We start from the raw sequence: 21,658 nt of genomic DNA on the forward strand, positions 1-21,658 counted from the left end.
AAGATCACACTGGGGGGTGTTTGTGGGAGATCCTCTTTTTAGCACTTATATGTAGGAGACCCAACTGAACAGACCACTATTGTAAAGTCAGTTATACTGAGTGTATTTTTTTTTAAGATTTTATTTATTTGTTGGACAGAGAGACAGACACACACACAGCGAGAGAGGGAACACCAGCAGGGGGAGTGGAAGAGGGAGAAGCAGGCTCCCCGCTGAGCAGGGAGCCCAATGCGGGCTCGATCCCGGGACCCTGGGATCATGACCTGAGCCGAAGGCAGACGCTTAACGACTGAGCCACCCACGTGCCCCTACTGAGTGTATTCTTCCCCTCTCCCACCCTAAAGGTAATCAATATTAATATAGAAAGCTAACCTTTAGTTTTTCTTTCTTTGGCTTCTTGCTCTTGGAGTGAGTTTCTCTGCTGCAGACAAGTCCTACATTTGCTTAAAAGCTCTTGCAGAGTTGGAATTAGAGCTGGGTTTAATTGCTTGGGAGTGTGTACTGACAGGAGCAAAGCAAGTGCCCGCAGATCCTGTAAAACCCAGATAGGAACATTTCAAATTCTAAAGCTAACATTTTGGCACAGTTGTTCACAGTTTATCACACGTTTACTTTCCCAGCAGTCCATTCCGGTTTTTCTGGCATTTTTAGAGAATGCAAAAACTAGAAAGCCAGCATTAGGATATTACTGTATTTTATTGCTTCTAAGTCATTAATACCAGTATTTTATGTATCATGCTACTTATTAGGTCAGACTGAAGATTCAAACAGTTCTGAAAATAGAAAAGGCAAAAAAAGATAGGGATTTAAAAAATAAGCCCTGAATTGTCCATGAGAAATTAAGGCCTCAATCTAAATATCCTAGCTCCTCAAATATGCTGATTTCTGGTAGAAGTCAAACAGCAAGGTCAGTCTTACTCAGCTCTGGCATGTATTCTGGCATCTAAGCAACACTTGGTAATTGGGGAGGCTGCTGCTGGACAGGTGCAAGCATTCCATTGTTGTATGAGCTGGCTATCTCATGGAGATCTATATAAGGCAATGGATGCCCTAGTTTTAACTAGCTTTATAATCAGATCATTAATCTGTTTCAGTTATTTAGGAATCTTAAGCCGTAACAGAAACATCACAAGTAATGTTTTCAAAAAATGTAAACAAGTAGAGATAAAGGGGATGTCTCCCTCTTGGTGGTCTCATTGCCCTTAGCATTTAATGACATTTGCTCATGTCTTCCAATGTAATACAAAGTGCGTAACACATACTTCAAAGGCATAGAGAATACGTATTTTTAAAGAATTTGGTTAGTTTTTCATCATATGTGATTTTCAGTTTGAATAAGCTGAAGTTATGACAGTAAAAATCATACTAAAGCAGAATTTATAGAGTTGATTTAAGGAAAGTATTGAAGTACAGGACTATTCCCTTCCACAGTTCTTAACCCATTTTTTTAGGATTTCATTTTTAAGCAATTCTACACCCAACATGGGGCTGAAACTTACAACCCCAAGATCAAGAGTCACACGCTCCTCTGACTGAGCCAGCCAGGTGCCCCAATTCTTACCCCATTTAAAGAAGCACTTGCTTTGGAAATTTCAACTCGGTTGGTGAAATCAGATTGCAGGTTCTGATACTGATTTATCAAGTTTGTAATTAGGGTGCTGATCAAATTGGCACAGTTTGCTTCAGAGAACACTTGACCTTGAACCTGAAAAAAAAAGATTAAAAAAAAAATTTCTCCAAAAGACCAACATAATGAAAACATAACCATTAACACGCTGGAAGTAACACATTGAGTTTCCAAAGTAGGACATACCTTTAGAAGAAAATGTGTCATGAATGTGTAGACAATGTTGTTGTTTAGAAAAGTTCTTTCATCCATTAGGATACATTTTATATATTCTGCAAAAACGGGATCTTCACACAAAAGCTTGATGCAATTTTTTGACATAGCAGACTACAGTGGGGGAGAAGAAGTACTGATGGTTGAGCACGGAAATAACTGCAAGGCTTACACACTGCTTATGATGAACATCCAAAGCCATTTTAAGTTCTGTCCGAGAAGCCACTTCTAACTCAGTCTACTGAACTTTCAGTTAAGTCACTGTCCTCCCAGTAAACTAAATCTTCCGCACTTAGACTCTACAGGTGAGTGGAAGAGGAAGAGACTTGTAACAAAGTCTGAAGGGCAAAACGAAAAATAGGTTTCAAAAGAAATTCAACTTTATTATCTAGCATGAAGCGAGGGAACAAGAACTGGACAAATAAGACTAACAAATAGGGTAAGAATGTTTTCAGGGGACCAAATTGATGGATAATTAATACGTAACCAAACTATGTAGAAGAAAAAGACAAATTTTAAGAATTAAATTTATTCCCTAAAAGGAGCTAAAACTTTAAGCAATAGTAATTTGTTTGGTAAATATCCTTTTCCTCCCATGAATATTGCAAAGGTAAACAGCAAATTTCTTTTAATTATTTCACAATCAGTGGGTCCCCAATACATGGAAATTTTACTAAAATTTGGTTTTCCTGTTTTTAAATGGTCATGGCTCTTAAACACAAGTAGTATGTCTTTAAGGAGATACACTCCCTAGAGTGTATGTATTTTAATAACAGATCATTTATGCAAAGTGGACTATCTAAAAAAAAAAGGACAAAATTTAAATATGTACAGGTTAGATACTTAAATATTTTATTAGAAAAGCAATTTGGTAAGTACACTCAAGTTCACCCAAGAAATCAGGAGTCTAATAGGACCAGGACCCAGCTCCTCAGATCCTTGGTGTCAGGAAAACTGGCCTTATTCTACCAGCCAGAGCCGCTGCCTGCTGCCTGTATTTCTTTCTTTTTTCTTTTCTTTTTTTAAGATTTTATTTATTTGACAGAGAGAGACAGCCAGCGAGAGAGGGAACGCAAGCAGGAGGAGTGGGAGAGGAAGAAGCAGGCTCATAGCGGAGGAGCCTGATGTGGGGCTCGATCCCATAACACCAGGATCACGCCCTGAGCCGAAGGCAGACGCTTAACCGCTGTGCCACCCAGGCGCCCCTGCTGCCTGTATTTCTTGATGGCTGCTTCTACCAAGCTGGCAGGGCTTTAAAAGCCTTAAGAGAGTTTGGCATTGTTTTAAAAAAGGAAGTTTTTGGAGATGTAAATTCTTTGGGAAATAAGCCAATAAAGGGAGCAGTAAAATGCTGGAGGAGATAAAACAACAGGGAAGCAACAGACAGTGGCAGAGCACAGAAACCAAAAACCCCAACTACCTAAAATCAAGAAGAATGGAAACAGCAGCAGCAGTGGCAGAGGGAAATAGCAGAGATCTGTTCCAATCTACTGAATTGACCACTCAGCTAAAAAATGAACCAGCAAGTCATTTTCTCAAAGTCTCCAATGTACTACAGTCCTGTGATCAACATAAACTAGTTCAAAGATTCCTACTATAGAAAACAAAATGACATTTCTTTAAGGGCTAGAGAGGACTCCATTTCTATACTTAGGAGCTCAGTTTGTGACAAGGAGGTGGAGAAACGACTATCGTAGCACTACTTGACACACGTCCACTAGGAGAAGAAACAGCATTACAGCCCAGGCAGGAGGCTTTAGCAGAGGCATAAAGTGTTCCAATGTTTCAGATACTATAATTTGGGTAAAGTTTAAGCCAAGGTAAAGTTAACAAACATCTCTTCCTCCGGGGATGGGTAGCTGCAACCAGGCAGGAAACCAGTAGGTTTTTTTCTGGGTCTAAAGGAAACGGGGACCCTTTGTACCTGATCCAAATCTTAGGAACAGTCTGGTTTCTCCCCCATCTCCCTGCCATTCTCCCCCACAATTACACACGAGGTGCCCACTTTATTTTAAAGAGTTGGCTCTTAGATACTTAAGGTAGATAGGATACAGTGTGTCTCGTTCCCAGTGAGACCGCTGGTAAAAACAAGTGCAAAGACTCTTGAAAACCTCTCCAAAGTAACAGGGAAGAGGTAAAGGACAGACAGCTGAAATTGTTGCTGCTAAAGCTTCGAGAAGGGGAGCACGAGAGAGATGGGGCAGGTGAGGGAAAGCAAGAAGTGGCATACGCTTTCTTCCCCTAAATACGTCCCTGTTTTGGACTTTCAGCACGACTGTTTATATTGACCTATAAATTACAAATTCAATAGCTCACTTGAAACATCCTCTGTGAAACAAATCAACTGAAGTAAAAACCTCAAAGGGCAACCTGATGCCCAATACTTAACTATTATTTCCATTAATCATAATTTTACCTACCAAGATTCTAAAACATCACCAATTTCCCGCTTGTATTCGACCCACTGTTCCTAAAATTACTGACCAAATGGTCAGATGAGATAAAAGACCGAATCATCTAAAACTCATTTTCTTTACCTGAGTCTGGCATAGCTCAGTCCAAAGTTTGGGGAACAGTGCAAGATGAAGTGGCAAACCTTCATAGGCAACTAGGACACCTAATATTTGAAAAGAAATCAGAATAGGTTATAATTATAAATTATACTACTGAGGTATTCAACTCTGCAGGTACAATTTCTAGGTATTTCTAGTCATAACTATGAATATTTTCTACATGTTTTAGAAATACATAGAATACTTAAAGGGGAAGAATTCATTCCAGTGCTTTTAACCAGTGAAGTAATTTAGAATGCAGTATATACTTTGACTGAATTTATTCATATTCCACACCTCATTCCCAGCAGGATCTGAGGTAACTTAAACCAATTCTGTTTTTTTTTTTTTTTTTTTTAAGATTTTATTTATTTATTTGACAGAGACAGCCAGCAAGAGAGGGAACACAAACAGGGGGAGTGGGAGAGGAAGAAGCAGGCTCCCAGTGGAGCAGGGAGCCCGATGCAGGGCTCGATCCCAGGACTCTGGGATCACGCCCTGAGCCGAAGGCAGACGCTTAATGACTGCGCCACCCAGGCGCCCCAAACCAATTCTGCTTTTTAAGTGTTAGAACTTTATCTGGGACAATTTAATAAGTTATTGCAAGTGGTTCCAAAGCATTCTTGGATTAAGGTACCACTCTGCATATTAGATAATTTTCATGGACTAGCTAAGCTTGGAGGGGAAGGAGGGACAAGGTTAAAAAGAGGATCCAGAGATTTAGAAAACTGTTCCTTCCTCTTTTACCTCAAAGATTCCTTGAAGAAACAAGATACCTTGTTTCTCCAAAAACAGAATTATCTTTATGGTGGATTTACATAAACACTGCTCGAGTCTAACAGCTTCTAGCCTTGTCCCCAGGCTCTTCTGGGTGGACCATACTGTATGTCAGTGTCCTATTTGGAACCTCTACTGTTTTAACCTTTCCTCTTCCTAGTCCAAATGTCAAGTACATCGTTAAGAAATGTATTCCCCTATCCTCTGCCCTCCTACTTTTCAAAGCACAGAAGTTGCTATACCAAAGCTGTAAGTAAATTTCCCATTCTCCATAATTCCACTTCCAGTAAAAGTATGATGATGAAGGAGAAATGTAAAAACTACCCTCCTCCAGGTAAGAAAAAATTACGAGTTAGACACGAAGTCAGCAAACTTTTTCTATAAAGGGCCAAATAGTAAATATTTTAGTCTTTGCAGCCAAATGATCTCTGTTGCAACTACTCAACTCTGCAGAGGTAGTACGAATGAAAGCAGCCAAAGACAACACTAGCTGAATGGGGGTAGCTATCTTTCAATATTTAAGAATACTGAAATTTGAATAGCATGTAATTTTCGTGTGTCACAGAATATTTAGAATAACCTAGTAATTTTTTTTTAAGCCATTAAAAAATATAAAAACTCTCCGTAGCGTGCAGGTAGGCTCACTGGTTATACAAAACCAGGCAGCATGCAGGTTATTACTGTTTGCCAACCTCTGGGTTGGACCAAAGATTCAAGAAAATCTTAAGACAGGAAAGTCAGATCAGTCATCCAATTTAGTCATCCAAGGATGCCAAGATTCCCTTTTGTGGGTAAGTCTATTTATTATATTCCTGTCAAGATTAATCCTTTTGTAGAGAGACCCCCCCCCGAAGGAAAGTATTCACCATTCTCCTTTAGTCTAAACTAATCTGGTGGGGGACAGAGGCATTTACCCACCCTAAAAGCCCAATACACATGAACAAATGAAGGCATGTCATCAAAATTATTGGGTGCAGGAAAGAGTTTCTATGCTCCCTGGTCCCTGCACCATAATTACCCATAAAAGTAGACCAATGGTTGGCAAACTCTGGCTTGTAGGTCAAGTCTGGTCCACAACCTGTCTTTGTATGGCCATGTGAGCTAAGAAGGGCTTTTTATTTTTTTAAAGGACTGTAAAAAGAAACAGTGAAACAGACGAATATGTGACGCAGACCATACATATGGCCAGCAAAGTACACCCTTTGCAGAAAGAGTCTGCCAGGCCCTGAAATAGAGGCTGCCCTGACCTCTGAGGTCAAAGTAGACTGTACATTATTACACTTTAGGTTTCTCTAGTCTTTACTCTTTTCCCTTAATTATTCCTCAAAGTAAAATATAATCTTTATTCCTGTTTTCCACAACTACCAAAAAGCCAGCACTACCACAACAAACAAAAACAAACCACGGAGGATTTCTATAATCTGAGATCACTTCCAAGTAATAATCCAATACTAGTATCTTTATTTTACAAGAGAAGAAGGAAAGAAATAGACGCTGGCATCTACTGTGCTAGGTGTGTCAGATAACTACATTTAATTTTCTCCTCAACTTTGGCAGGCATTGTTTTATTCTCATTTCCCCTTTTCTCAATGAAGATATCAGGCTCAGAGAGACTGTGTAATCTGCTCACGTTCATCTCGAAAGCCAGTGAGCAAAACATCTATCCTAGGTACACTTGATTCTGAAGCCTGTAATCTTTTCAATAATGTTTTCCCAAACTTCAGTCATTTATATCATTTTCATTATTGTTTTCGTATCTGTCCATCACCTGTACTGTTTACTTAGTACTGTTCTTTAGATTCACTTAGGGAAGCTAATACTACATTAGCCTTAGGCAACATAACATCTAGGAAGTCACAAATTTGGTATACTAGTTCTATATTTCTGTGACACAGTAAGATCCATACATATTTATGAATGTAAAATTATTTTCCACGGACCATCTTATATACAACACTCTGGAAAACAGTGCCACCCACAGTGAGTCAAAGATACCTCTCTCACAGTTCTACCTATTTCCTGAGTTGCACCTCCTTTGGAAGGAGGGCCATCCCTTCAGAGCAACACAGTTTCAGTTTCTTTCTAGTGTTTTCACAAAGCACTGAGGACCAGGTGCATCTTGGCTCTGTGACTCAAGGTAGAGGCCAATGCCATCCTACTCCACACATTCCTCCACTACCTTCCTGGATGTTTTCCTGGGTATAAAGCAAAGAGAGATGCAATCAAGGCACACGTTCAAGCCTTGTCTCATGAAACAGGACAGGCAGGCCTAAGACATACTGGCTTCTGCCCACTTAGCTTTCTTCATCCTGTGACTTCAGACATCCTCAATGGGTTCTTACCCTAACCTAGCCACAAAAGAACTAATACACAATCATCAAAAACTATTCCAAATATCTTTTCCTCATTAGTAACACTTTATACTGTAGATGCTACTAGATGTGTTATTTAAAATCTTCTAAAAACTATTTTTGTAGGTGAAATGGTAATTCAGATGATTGCTCTGAGGATGAAATATTTTCTATGTATATTTACTAGGTTAGGATGTCTCCTATCTGAATTGGGTTAGGATTGTCTGTCTGGTTTTCTCTAAGTGTTTAGCCCATCCAAGCATTATCCATGGGAAGTGGTAGCTTTTGCCAATGGATGAAAGCCCACAACTAATGCTCTACTACGGGACTGCATCATCAAAACATTTTAGCCTAAGAATATCACACATTTGATTCTTCTAATTCCCCTTGTTCTCACCTATACCCACACTAAGCAACCAACTGCTGTTTATCTGGCTTCCCATGTAGGTTACTGGAAAAAAATCTGCTGGCCCTACCATGGAATATTCAGATCCTTATGTCAGTTCTTCCTCTTTGTAAATCAACAGACTGGTAATCAGCTGCTAAATTATAAATATATCTATTAAGTGTAATTACTAAGTATTAGCCTAAGATAAATGGATTTGCCCTTGGTAGACTGGTAGAAGCACCTTCTGATATGCACTGAATGACTGGTATATTCATTCACCTTAAGACGTCTTTTGGAAAACAGCTGATCAGCTGTCTTTCCAATCAGGACCATCTTGACATCAAAAAAGGTAAAGGATGAACCAGAGCTGTGCTTTTCTGTAATCGGAATTTCTGACTTGTTTATTTTTACTAACTATCCTAATTATTTTTTAATTCTACAGATTTTGGCAGATTTTTAGGTATACCATGTTGCTTGCAAAAATTTCCTTTACTATTTTTTACTTTCATTTACTAATGCATTCTGAAAACTGTCAAAAGCAATGTTAAATAGTAGAGGTGACAGATCCTTGTTTTATCGCTGAAAATGAAAATTATTTAATGATGAAATCTAGAAATTTGTCATTAATTGTACTTGAGCATCTCAGTGTTAACTTTACACGTGTAGGGTACCTTAAAAAATGGTACGAGAGTTTGCAGTACCAGTCTCCTAGACTTTCTAAAAATTTTGTTTCTCCTCCCCAATACAAATGATCATTGCAAATAATTTAAAACTTCTAGTCATTTAACCAAGGCCTTGAAAGCAACCCATAATTTTATCCATACACAGTTGGGAGTATAATCCCCCAGGTTTTGTGTGGGTTTTTGTTTGTTTACATGTACTAAGTGATTTTTCCTATTGTTCTAAGACTGTGGTCACATTCTGCATATTCCAATTTGCCTTTTTTCATGTAATCCAAAGTAACTTTCTATCTTTTTATTTTAAAAACCTATATATAATGCAAACTATTTAAAGACTAGATGATAAACTACAGGTATACTTAATAAGCTCCTACTGACGGGACATTTGAGTTGTTTCCAGTTTTTACCCAATACAAACTCAATGAAAATAAATATCCTATGTATGCTGTTGGACACTTTTATAAGTAGAGTAAGTAGATTCTTAGATCTGGTACTGTGGGATTAAGGGCTATGAACAATCTAATATTGATAATGCTAATAATATGTGTCCCCGAACTGACTCCATTAAACATCTTTTCTTTCCCCAAACTGTGTAAGTATGTATACCATCGAAACTTTATCTCATAGTTGGGGAAAAAAAATGAGAGAAAAAAGAAATCATCATTATTAGCAAGGCGGGGCAAACCCTCATATGGTTACCAAACATTTACTTGTTTTGTATGTGTGAAGGAGTTGCTTGTTGATGTCTTTTACTTATTGTATGTTCTTTCCCATCTCACTGAATCCTACAAACTCTTTGTATACTGCCAATACTAGCTATTCATCTGTTAAGAATGGAAATATTTTTCTCATTAGCTGTACTTTAATCTATGGCATCTTTTCAACACGTAGTATTTTCAGTCTTTATGTTGCCAAAAATTTTAATTTCTTTTATTTATGGGTTTTATGACCTGCTTAACATGGTCCTTCATATTGGAAGGTGCTATCCATATGATTCTGTATTTTTCTTTAATATTGTTATGATTTTATTTTTACAGTTAAATATTTAATTCTCCTGTAATCTATTTTAGTCTAAGTAGTGAAGCAGATATTAATGTTTGCCCCTTCTCTCCTTAGATAGTCGATTCTCTCAATACCATACAATCTCCACAGGTTTGATAGGTCATTTCTACTGTCTTCCAAATCCTCATGTATCCTTATGTTTGTCTGGGGGCTGTTTTTGCCTATGTATGTTTTTCTGCCTATGTATTTCCATATCTACATTACATAGTTTTAAACAGTATACTTTTATGTAAGAAAGGAGAGAAAATAAACCTATATTTGCTGTTCTCATACAAAAAAAAAGATTTAAAAAATTAATGAAAGTGGGGGGACAGGCCTATGAGTTATATGGTGATATGTACCTTTTGCTATTTTGAACTATAAATTCTATGTATGTAGTAAATCCTAAAAAATAAAATTAAAAGTTACTGATCTTTATTATTTTAGAAATTAATAGTGCCAAACCCTCTTATTATGCCTTTTAGAATTTTTTTGGGCTAAACTCCGCTATTTTTAAATTATCAAAATATTGTAGTTTCAGACATACCATTATTTCACATGGCAGTCAGTAGCTTTATTCGCTCTACCAAAATTCTCCCCCCACTTCTCTGTCTCCCCTAACCCCATGCCTGACTACCCTCACTTCAAAAGCACTCCAGTCCTTACTTTACTAGTTAATACCAACAACCCTAATATGCAATTAATACATAGCCCCTTTTTATCTCCTAACAAATCTTAAAATCTGCACAGTTACCCCTATAATAATCACCACAAAGACTTTTCCTCAAAACTGGAAGTGACTTGCAATCCACGTCTTGAGACAATCCGACCTATGGTCACAATATTCTGGCCCTTGGACCATCTAACTTCAAGGCTTAAATGATTAAGGATACAACTAATTTAAATTTACCTTTCCCCCTCCCTGTTGCCAAATTTAATTTCCTGAAGAAATTACACAAATTAGAACTTTTTGTTAACTCTCTGCTCCTCATTACAGTCACTTATGTGGGCTTTATTTTAAGCTCTTTCCCAGGTGCCTCTCCCTGGAAATAATCATTTCAGCCGAAAGTGGGAGTTAACTTTAAACACTGGGACATACACTCTTCATTCAGATGAGGCATGAGGAAAGCACTCACTGCTTTTAGGTGTTTGTTAAAATAATGTCTAATTTTCCGCATTAAGATATATAACCATGAGTTCCAGGAAGTTGGCAGAGTAGGAGGATCTAATAAAAATACATACAATGAATGAATTTAGAAGAAAAATATATAACCCTGAAAATTCACTGCTCGATTTGTGAAGGCTTTGGTTTCTATTCAATATAGCCACCAGTCACATCTGGCTTAGTTAAATAAAAATTCAGTTCCTTAAATCACATTTCAAGTTCTCAACACTCACATATAGCTTCTGGCTGTCGTATTGTGGACAATAATGTAGTTGGAGAGTATTTCCATCCTTATAGAAAGTTCTACAGAATAGTGCTTATGCAGAAAACTAAACACTAGGAGGCAGCATCAACAGTGCTTCCTGATTACAAGAGGAATGTGAGTATAAAATATAATGAAAGTTGATTCAGCTAATTTGGAAGGCTAAGTGTATGTCCTTTCCCTCCCTCCCTTCTTCTCTCCTCCATATTTAATTTCCCCGAAACTGTTTTTGTATTGATGAGGAAGACAGTCCCAAAGGAGGGTAGAAATTCACTATTTGATCAGACCTGTTCAAGCGGCTAAAATAGCTCCTCACATAATTTCTGGTACAAATCACATGAACATGATTATCAAGAACTTTTCCTAAGGTCAGCATTTTAATAAGTCCCCCTCCTTATCTGGGAACTAGAATTCCTAGACATTTTCTCATATTTGATCACTGCCACTGCTAGGTTTTAGTTTTTTTACCAAGTCCCATGACCGAACTATGTAATCATGAAATGACCAATATGAGTATGTGCTCCCCTACCCAACCACCCCCACTTGGCAATTTAGCCACATGTATATAAAAACCAGCTAATGATAACAGGTGGAAGAACAACCTTTCAAATGTGAAGACACTCTAATCACTTACCAATAAGATGGTTTTTCTGAAGAGGAATTATCCCTGACAGCTGTTACCACTTCCTTCTTCTCCGATAATGAAACCTAAGGTATGTTCACATCTTTTGCCCTACTTAAAATGGATCAAAACCTTTTCCATAGAAGGAAGGGATTGTGATTGAGGAAGAGCACAAAGGGGAGTTCTAATGGCAATATTCTGTTTCTTGACCTGGGTGGTGGTTCCATGAGCATTTCACTTCCTATGCTCTGAAACAGAACTACAGAACACTGGGAAAGAATCCTGGGCCATCCCTAAAGAAGTAAGACTCACAGGACACACAGAGCCTGGGAACTCTGGAGGTCCTGAGATAAGGAACATGTCTTCTAAAGACTTTATCAGCTGGAAAAAGTCACCCAAAGGGAGTAATTCTCTTATAGCGTTCAAGCACATTCTTGAGTAATTTGAATTTTTTCCCCTTTTATAATTCACTGATGGTTTTGTTTTCTATTTCTCATATCTTCCTTTTCAAATTTCCTTTCTTCTCATTCACCTCTCTATTTCATGAGACTTACCTCCTAATTTACTCATATATGCACCTCTGCTTCACCCTGGCAAGCCCACTCAGTTTGCTCTCGGCATTGCCAGCTCCAAAGCACAGCTGGCCCTATAGATATCATCTTATCCTTCGGATCAGGGCTGGGAAAGTCCACCTCTCTAAGCCTGCCTCCCTAAGCAGAGTAGTTTTTGGTTTTTGTTTTTAAATTCTGCTGGGCAGATGGAGGAGGACTTGGGCTTCTGTGTACAAAAGTGATCAGCCCTACTCCACACTCCTTTATAGGCCAGCTGAAACTCTGGGCAGAACTATTCAATGGAAACCAGTAAGTTGGTGTTTTCTTAATAAAAATAAAAATGTTCCCAAGAATAATTAGTATTTTTAAACAGTCACTTTAAAAAAGAAAAAAAGGATCGTCTCATTTTTTGTCTCCCCTTCCTGAGTGGCTAGGGGCTTAAAATAATTCAGTGGAATTTACTGCTCATCTTTTATACTTACTCAGCTTAACTAATGTTTCAGTAAATTTTTCACAGTTGATTGCAACTCGGCATAATAGATGGATGAATTGATGATAAGAAAAGAAGTAGTCTAGCAGCATACGATCATAAACGTCATCTTTGCCCTGAAGGTTAAAGATGATAAAATGGTTGCACTTAAATTGTATAATAAATTAAAGAGCATATTTTGTGCAAATGTAATAAGTTTAACTAAAAAGCTGATTAAATATTTAAATTCTATAAGAACCTAGTTTTAAATTCCAAGTTTCTAGTAATGTTAAGATCTTAATTGTCACAAGTTTATTTTCAGTGTGCAAATGCTATCAATTAAAATTACCCATTATTTCTATATACTTTAATCAAGTAAAATTACTGTAGGATTTTTAAAATGTGACACTTTAGTTCTACAGACATCATCAAGAAGAGTTGAATTAAATTTGATTTTTTGAAATAGATTTTCAAATGATTTCTGTAATGGCTACTACAGTGTTAATTATTTTTAATATTTTATCTTATAAGAAGTATATTTAAGATCCAAAGATGGTAAGGGAGAGTGTGAATGAAGCGGGGTGAAGAAAGATAAAGGGGACAAATTGTTTAAAAAAATGTTGAAACTGAGATAAATTATCTTGTGTCAATGTACCTTCTCTCTATAATTTAGAATTAGCATTATTTTAGGATACGCATTAGAAGAGAAGAATCAGACTACAAATGATAAATCTATCAATCAGTGATATTAAGCCTAGGTCAAGGATTATAATTAAAGGGCAGTAAAAGAAGTCATTGATTATATGGCCAAATTTAAACAATAGTAAATACCTAACTTGACTTTTCAGTTTTAGATATATGACCCAGTTATAATTTAGCCTAGTGACAAATACTAGTAAGACTTTCTATTAGGGAATTTTTTTGAGGGAGGAAAAAACTACTTGTGCTTATTGTTGATTTTGCAAATACTCAACCAACATTTCAGAGCACTAAAAGGAAAAAGTCCAAATGAGTCTAATCTTCTTAGGATCCACAAAATGGTCATTTAAGTCTAATATAACTGCCAGAGGGGAAATTTCAAATTACTGTGTACTACAGAAACATGGTTTTCCTGGCATCCCAACATACCTTACTGGTTTCCACCATTGTGGGCAAGAGGCACATATTGAGTTCAGGGCGCGGAGGCCGAATATTGCTTTTCCCTCCTATTAGCTTGATATTTTCTCGACAAGGGAAATAAGGTCCAAGAGACACTAAGACATTAAAAGTGTACAATAAGAATAAATGGAAAAAATAAATCTCCATGCTTCAGTGTGCAGAAAGATCAAATGCCAACCACATTCAAGTACTGTGCTAGATGAATACATACTTGGAATATTACTATGATGATAAGTACAATGGTTGTGTTGTAGAAATGGAACCAGAGTATGAAGAAAGTCATGGGGACTCAAAAGCACAAGTTCCTTGAGGACATCTGAAAATAAAAACACAATATGAGAATTAAAAAGCTGGCGTATATCTAACTTGCTTCTTTGGAACACTCACCAATCATGTTAAGGGGACTAGCTGCAGTATGGTGGGTGAAAAGGGTTAATGAGTCTAAAACTGTTTTAGCTGCTGACACAGAGAAATTCTGTCTGATGCTCAACCAAATCTGGATCAACAGTTACTAAATAAGACGCCATCATTTAGAAACCAAAGTTTAAAACTATTTATTTGTATTTTATTTATCCAAGAGAAGCATCATGGAGAAGTACATTAAAGGAAATATTTAATGCACACTGATGACATATTTTCATAAAATCAACCAAAGCAACTTAGACAGAAATCTAAGGCTCAAAGTTCTTTGGATCTAAGACATAATCCTTAGTCCACTTTTAATGTTTCAGGATGTAAGCTGGACTGATGCTCACCCCTAATCACACAGAAGTAAAGCTCATGATGACAGTGTACCGGCAATCAGAGGTTACTGAAGTATAGGCCAGTAATTCCACAGAACACCAGGCCAAAGCTTGCCAAAAATGACTGCTTATACACGACGGTCAGTTACTCGTGTCATTTTGAGAAACTGGAAATAAACAGTTACAGTCTCTAAAGAGGACTTTAAATAGCTTCTAAACTACTAAAAAATACATTATAAATTTAAAATGGGGGGGTCATTTAACAGGCACAAATTATCACTTTATTATAAATATGTAATCAATAAAAAGGTAAAATACTTGGAAGTCTAAGAACAAGTACTACAAGTATCCTTCAGGTAAGAGAACAGACAGTAAAATAATCTCCCTAACCCTTTACAGTATCAGCTCTCCTTTACAAAACATTTGCATGATCCTACCTTACTTACATAGGACCAGAAGATTTCAGAGCTGGAAGAGATCTAGACATAACCTAAGGTCAAAGAGCCCAGATATATTACATGACCTGCCTGTGATCATATAACGTAATTACTGGCATGTTAAGAAACATAACTAGATTTTCTAGAACCTGCTGGCCAGTGTGAGTTACACATAAAAAGTACAAATGTCTTCCAAACCTTGCAGAATATCACATCCTACAAAGAATATTCCACAAAAATCTTCATTCATTAGGTTTTTACACAGATATATATAAGATATATATAAGTTACACAGTAACTTACCTATACAGGCGTTTCTAAGTTCTGGAGGACTATAGGAATTAAGAAGAGTTAACAGTTTATGGGCAAATTCAATTCGCTCCTGCCACTGAATTAATGCTTGTTTCACATCTGCAAATACAAAAGCATACATAAATAAGCCATTTGAGTTCAATTTTCCACACAATTATTTTCTATTTTTATCTACAGAATGCTTGCACTAAGAAAATCAAATTAATGACATAAACATCTTTGATGAAAGCTAAAGGATCATTTTCATGAGATGGCTGCTACTGTGAAACCTGCTAGATTTCTTAAAGCACATACTTCAGAGATAAACATGTCTGTTTTCTAGAAATTTATATGATGTTCAGAGTTCACAGGCAATTTTACAGGGACACAAGAGATAGTTTTATGGTTATTTCTCTTGAAACTAAAAATGATCTAACCTAAACCATGGAGGTTTCCAACTGGAGAACCTTTACAAAACACCCATTTTGTTACTGTGCTTGGAAGTGTTTCCCAGTCTCTTAAATCTTAACACTTGTAGATGCTTGCCTATTTTTCAGACAGGCATAACAAATTAAACAAGAGCACTCCAGCCTTTAAACCAGGTCATGATGAACATTTCCTAATGGTTAGCCAGCATCAGCCCCATCTTCTGTACATAAACCAGAGATAAAGACAAATTCTCTGAAGAATGTGGTTTGAAATCCTTATTTCACTCTTTAATAGTTGAAAGTAACAAAAATAAGAAGTAGGAATGACCAAACCTTTTCTCTGAAGATATGGGCGTGTAGACTTCAAAACCGAAAGGAATATTGACAGAAGTTCTACTAAGTCTCCAGTCACATGGCAAGCTGTGGCTTCATGGTACATCATGTGCAGTGTGTTGAAAGACTACAAGTGATTTTAAAAAATGGAAAACTTCATTTTTACTTTACTGAGCCACAAAATGGTAGTACTCATCCTTTATGACAGATGTTTTCAGACTCTATGTGTGTGCACAGGTGCACAAAGCAAATGTATTTTCCTTTCTACCTAAAAGTCAAATTCTCCCAAGTCAGCTCTTTAAAATACAAAACAGTGCTCACCTTCAGAGCTAATATTTTATACATACATTTTGGTTTGAAGGAGTAATTTGTTTAATCAGTTTGGTTTTGGTTACTGTTTGCTCTAAGACCGCAAGCCTTAGAAATTACAAAGCAGCAGGCAACAGGAAGACTGGGTAGAATGGGTGACTGCTTTAACTTTCCAGGGCTTTGGGAAGGAAGACAATGGTGAAATGGTTGTCAACAGTAAGTCCAAATAAGGAAAAAGAGCTCCAGAAGGAAGAATTCCTTTAGTCAATTGGCTTGTTAAAAATCTTTTAATTCTTTTTTTCCTACTTCATTCTACACAAAGATTTTTTTCTAATCTTCTTGAATCAGCTCCCTATAACCTATATACTATCCACAAGTCAAAGTTCAAAATCCACACTCTGGAATCGATGGTATTACATAATCTGAACAAGGTACTTGTGTGGCATTTAACCTGTAAGCTGTGAGGATAGGAACCATGTCTGTCTTATTCACTGCTGCATCCCCAGTGCCTAGCACAATGCCGGGCACAGAGTAGATATTCAAACATCTGTTGCACAAAATAATGAAATTCTCACTACTTTTCACATACCCTTTATTCTAGCCAAACAGAAATACTTGGCATTTTTCAAATACGACAATACTTTCTTGCCTCTGCTGACCAAGTCATTCATCTAAATTAAATGCTCTCCCATTTATCTTTACAAGTCCAAATTCTACAAAGTACAGTTTCAAACATGTATTCCTATTCTATAATATCATTAACTGAAGAAAACTATCCTACCTCCTACTTCTCATGGTACTTTTGGCATATACTCTTTTGTTTTCTCTTCTTTATTAGACTAAGGGGTAAAATGCACCTCTATGGCTTTAAAATCATCTCACAGTTTATGGATGCTCAAGAATTGTGAGAAGAATGAATAGGCGATTTTAATACCTGTAACACTCAATGCTTCCTCTCAAGATGCTAATCGCAGTTTCTTAACGATCAAATACGTGAGCTCTTGAGAAATTATGTGTCAGTGATTAGATCATATGAACTTTATCTATTTCTACCCTTACAAACGGAATGAATAAAATCAGTCTATTTCCAGTGGTTGTTCTAAATACAAAATAAGAAAAGTATGGAATTACTATGGACAAAGAAAACAGCAACCTAAAAACTGTGACCTACTCATTCTTGGAGGATAAATTAGCATTTACTGATCTATATAATCAAAATCCAGATACCTGTAGAACGGTCTAGCATAAACTCTAAATACACACGCACATACACACGAGCCTTGGTGAGAACATTAAAATGAGCTATATCGACAGTAAAATGAAATAAAATATTTACCTCAGTCATCAGGATCAACCCTCGATTAAATACAACAAGAAGTCTATCTTCATCAGATTCTAATAGTATTCTGAAGGCACTACAATACAAAAAATCCAGGTTGAGAACTCAGAATGGAAAACTGAGGTGATAAAAAATAGAAGAAAACTATAATTTAGGCTCTTTTCTACCTATAGGAGAGAAACTGCTATATTTGTTTCCTAGTAATGTAATAAAAGGAGTTAATATTAAGAAACCCTCTAAGAGGGGCGCCTGGGTGGCTCAGTCATTAAGCGTCTGCCTTCGGGTCAGGGCGTGATCCCAGTGCTCTAGGACCGCCCTGCATCGGGCTTTATGCTCTGCTGGGAGCCTGCTTCTTCCTCTCCCACTCCCCTTGCTTGTGTTCCCTCTCTCGCTGGCTCTCTCTCTGTGTGTCAAGTAAATAAAATCTAAGAAAGAAAGGAAGGAAAGAAAGAAAGGAAGGAAAGAAAAAAGAAAAGAGAAGAAGAGGAAGAAAAGAAAAGAAAAAAGAAAAGAAAAGAAAGAGAAACCCTCTAAGTAACATGGAGAAAAGTTTTGTCTGCTAGTGTCTAGTCAACAATTCAATGGTGCAAGAGAGGTATCATGGGAATATTTTTAAAGTTTCAGTATAAACAATGCTTATTTTTATAACGGGTTTATCTTCTAAATTATGTTAAGCTCAGGATAATAACAAAATACACTTAATTACCCAAGCACTTGTCAGCTGGTTCTTAGAGAAACATGAGTGGAAAAACATTAAGTGCATTTTGGTCTTGAAAATTTATGTGATTAATTATCAAAAGTAGTTGTATTGCTCTTATTAATAGACCTAATTTCATTATTAGGTACTGGAAACTGCTGCTATACGTAGTACAACTGGAATATTTCTACTTCACTTGGATGTTTTCTTTCCTTTTTTCAAAAAAGAATTAAAGCTCAAAGTCTTTTTTTTTTTTTTTTTTGAGAATAAGCTTTAAGTAGTAAACCTTGGAAACACAATGTATTCAAAATTAATGCCAAAATTTTAGAAGAATTCCTTCCTTTAGACTCCTGGCAAAACCATAATTAATTCATTTTGTGTACTAATAAAGATTCAAATTTGCAAGTTTTCTGAGGAAGATAATTTGAAATAACCTAAGTGTGTTAAGCATAAAATACTATTATTTTCAAGGAAAGATGCCAAAAACTGTGTGCCTAATAAAGGACATTACCTCCAAGTCTTAGATGTAATATACAGAAACACTTTAAGAAATTAACCTGGACTTTATTTCCACAGTTAAAGGGAATTATGTGTAATTTGTTGTAGACTTCCTTTACAGCCATTCAATAACTTCTGTAACTCTGAACAATTATAAAGATGATGTTTTGTTATTTTGGCTAATTCCTACAGTTAAAAAAGATAGGTAAATCTGGGCTAAATAGAATGAAAAACACATTAATAATAAGTCTCATCCAAAGAAGGAGAAAGCTGTTTCTGGAGGCCTCTAGAACTAAACCGTCCAAGCATAAGACAGGATGAATCACAAGAAAGAAGAGAATTCAAGCTTTAGGTGTAAGACTGCACATTAAGATTCCTTCCAACCCTGATTCTATGATACTGATAAAACACATACAAACAATCCAAAACCAAATCATGAAAACAAAAGCTATTCAAAGGCAGCTCGTTAATTTTTAAAAGATGAATCCTTCCAAGGTGACTGAATGCAAAAATGCTTCCCTAATCACCTTAAAGAACCAGTAAACTTTCAGTTATAAATAACTGTAACTCTTTAAGTGTCAAAAGGATGGTCCCCACTCCCTCACTTGGAAAAACAAAACAAATTAAAAAAACACCAGAAAACATCTTTTTACCTTATTAAAGTAGTCCAGCAGGAGCGGCCATCTAGGCAACGTAAGTAACAACTTATGGTTGTTTTCTTAAACTGTTTAATATCTTCTAATTCTTCTTCTCTCATATCTGGCCTTTGAGCTATAAACAGCTGCATCAGGTTAAATAGTTCTTCTACTGCCTAAAAAGGGTAAATAAGCATCATGGTGAGCTTTTAACCCTACAACATTTTAGAATGTTTGCTTCTCATTTCTGAATGTTATGCCCACTAGCCAGCTCTTAAAATTATACAAATGAAATCATATTATACTACCATTCAAAAAGTTATAAAATTAGCAACAGATTCTATTTTAAAAATTTAATATATTATTCACCAAAAGTAAATAATCAAATTTTCACAAAGACTCATTTTTAGGGTTCATGTTTAGTCTTAATACTGTTTAAAGCACTAGAGCTTTGTAACTTCGAATGGATGTCCAGATATGCTACACCAATCCTTTGCCCCTGTTTCTTTAATGAGAAATCATAACTTCTCACAAAATTTTATAGCCCTCATTTACATTTGTATTAATACCATATATGAGAAAACCCTTTGTGCTAACATTTGGAATGCTCTTTCTGGACTGATGAATGGCTAGTTCAAGTTATCTGATGGATGAAATGTGGGAACTAATATTTAAGTAAAATCGCTAACTGTGGGTTTATACGCTCATTTAGCATGGGCACGTGGCCATACTTATCAGTGAACTGAAAACCCCCGATTCCATAATTTTCATGCAAAAATTGATTTAAGCACCATTTTCATGAAAATCTCCAACAGTTAAGCTCTACAATAAAAGATGTTATATTTTATTGATGTCAGGAAGTAACACTATCAGATAAATAAATATTCTAACTCCCCCAACACTCAAAAAGGTATATTTAACCATGGACATCATGTTTAGTAACTAAGTCAAATATTATTTATGTGAATGTGATAAAGAAAATCCACTGAATTTTGATAAATCTTGATAAATCCTGTCCTGACTCCTTCGAGGTCAGGCAGACTCTCACATTTGTTTCCTTCTGTTTGAAAGCCTTGGCTTTGAACCTCTTTTGGTACTTAATATACTCACTCTTTTTCTTCTATTCTAAGCATTCTAAATTTCCTGGCTGGAAACTAGGTTATTCTTTCTGGGTGAGAACAATTTACTACATCATATCTGAAGGACAGGAAAGGTCCTTTCTTCAACAGGAAAAAAGTTACACAATTCGAGGATACCAATAATTACAATATTCTTCATCATGTTCATTTGATTAAACTCTTAAGTAAATGTTGGATGTCTTGAAAAAGCTCCTGCTTCTCCACTCCCACCATCTCCCATTTAGCAAAAAACTTCTTACATTAGCAGTGTGTGGTCTCTGGGTTTACAACAGGTTGAAAAAAAGTATTCTGCACTCTCCTTCCAACCCCTTTTCTAGATTTATATCCTCTTGGTGTAATCTTCAGTTTACAAAAGAGAGTTAAAGAAACAGTGAAAAGAAATATCCAGGAATTACAGCCATATGTGAAGGGAGAAAGTTTTAATATGAAACCTACAAATAGTCTGCAGAAAAACAGGAATCAGATTTAGACTGCATATATTTGTATCCTGATAGACCCCTTATCCACTTCGTTCACCTGAATGTAGAGTGAGAAAAAAACACTAGGGAATACTATAGCTAAGATAAAGATATCGTCTAGCTCACAGCTTAGAATAGCATGTAGATCTTAATGATAAATATCTAAACGATAAATACTTCCCTAAAATTGTATCACAAAGCTGACTTTTTTCATTCAGTACATATAAAAGACATTTACAAAAACACAAACGAAAATAGCTAAGTTCAACTGGAGATAAAATTTCAACATCAACCTAAGAAAAATTATCCATATTACTTATCAATTTTATAGTAATACAGCATTTTATACATGTATTCAAGAAAATAAATACACATTAAGTCCTTAAGAAAGAACAGTTCAAGTTAGACTATACTTCCATATTTTGTTACCACTTCCCACGGGGGGGGGGGGGGGATAGGTTATTTCCAATCAATTTGAAGATACAGATAGAATTA

General features: G+C 36.3%; 1 protein-coding gene across 9 annotated transcripts in view; it reads right to left on the bottom strand.

Annotated features, from left to right (window-relative positions):
• Nucleotides 1-21,658, bottom strand: part of USP34 (ubiquitin specific peptidase 34) — a 239,393-nt gene that overhangs the window by 1,276 nt on the left and 216,459 nt on the right. For 7 of the 9 annotated variants that reach the window (XM_026485129.4, XM_044377919.3, XM_048222672.2 and 4 more), the window contains 11 exons: nt 19,585-19,742; nt 17,734-17,812; nt 16,089-16,215; nt 15,340-15,447; nt 14,068-14,172; nt 13,827-13,951; nt 12,712-12,835; nt 4,378-4,457; nt 1,814-1,954; nt 1,562-1,705; nt 373-532 (listed from right to left, as the gene is read on the bottom strand). In XM_026485129.4, coding sequence (XP_026340914.1) covers nt 373-532; nt 1,562-1,705; nt 1,814-1,954; nt 4,378-4,457; nt 12,712-12,835; nt 13,827-13,951; nt 14,068-14,172; nt 15,340-15,447; nt 16,089-16,215; nt 17,734-17,812; nt 19,585-19,742 — 1,351 coding nt within the window. Of the gene's footprint in view, nt 1-372; nt 533-1,561; nt 1,706-1,813; nt 1,955-4,377; nt 4,458-12,711; nt 12,836-13,826; nt 13,952-14,067; nt 14,173-15,339; nt 15,448-16,088; nt 16,216-17,733; nt 17,813-19,584; nt 19,743-21,658 lie in introns of those variants that run through there. The other 2 variants (XM_057309018.1, XM_057309020.1) reach the window with 2 other exon arrangements.

The sequence above is a fragment of the Ursus arctos genome, unplaced genomic scaffold (assembly GCF_023065955.2).
Source record: "Ursus arctos isolate Adak ecotype North America unplaced genomic scaffold, UrsArc2.0 scaffold_8, whole genome shotgun sequence".
In the NCBI taxonomy this organism is placed as follows: domain Eukaryota; kingdom Metazoa; phylum Chordata; class Mammalia; order Carnivora; family Ursidae; genus Ursus; species Ursus arctos.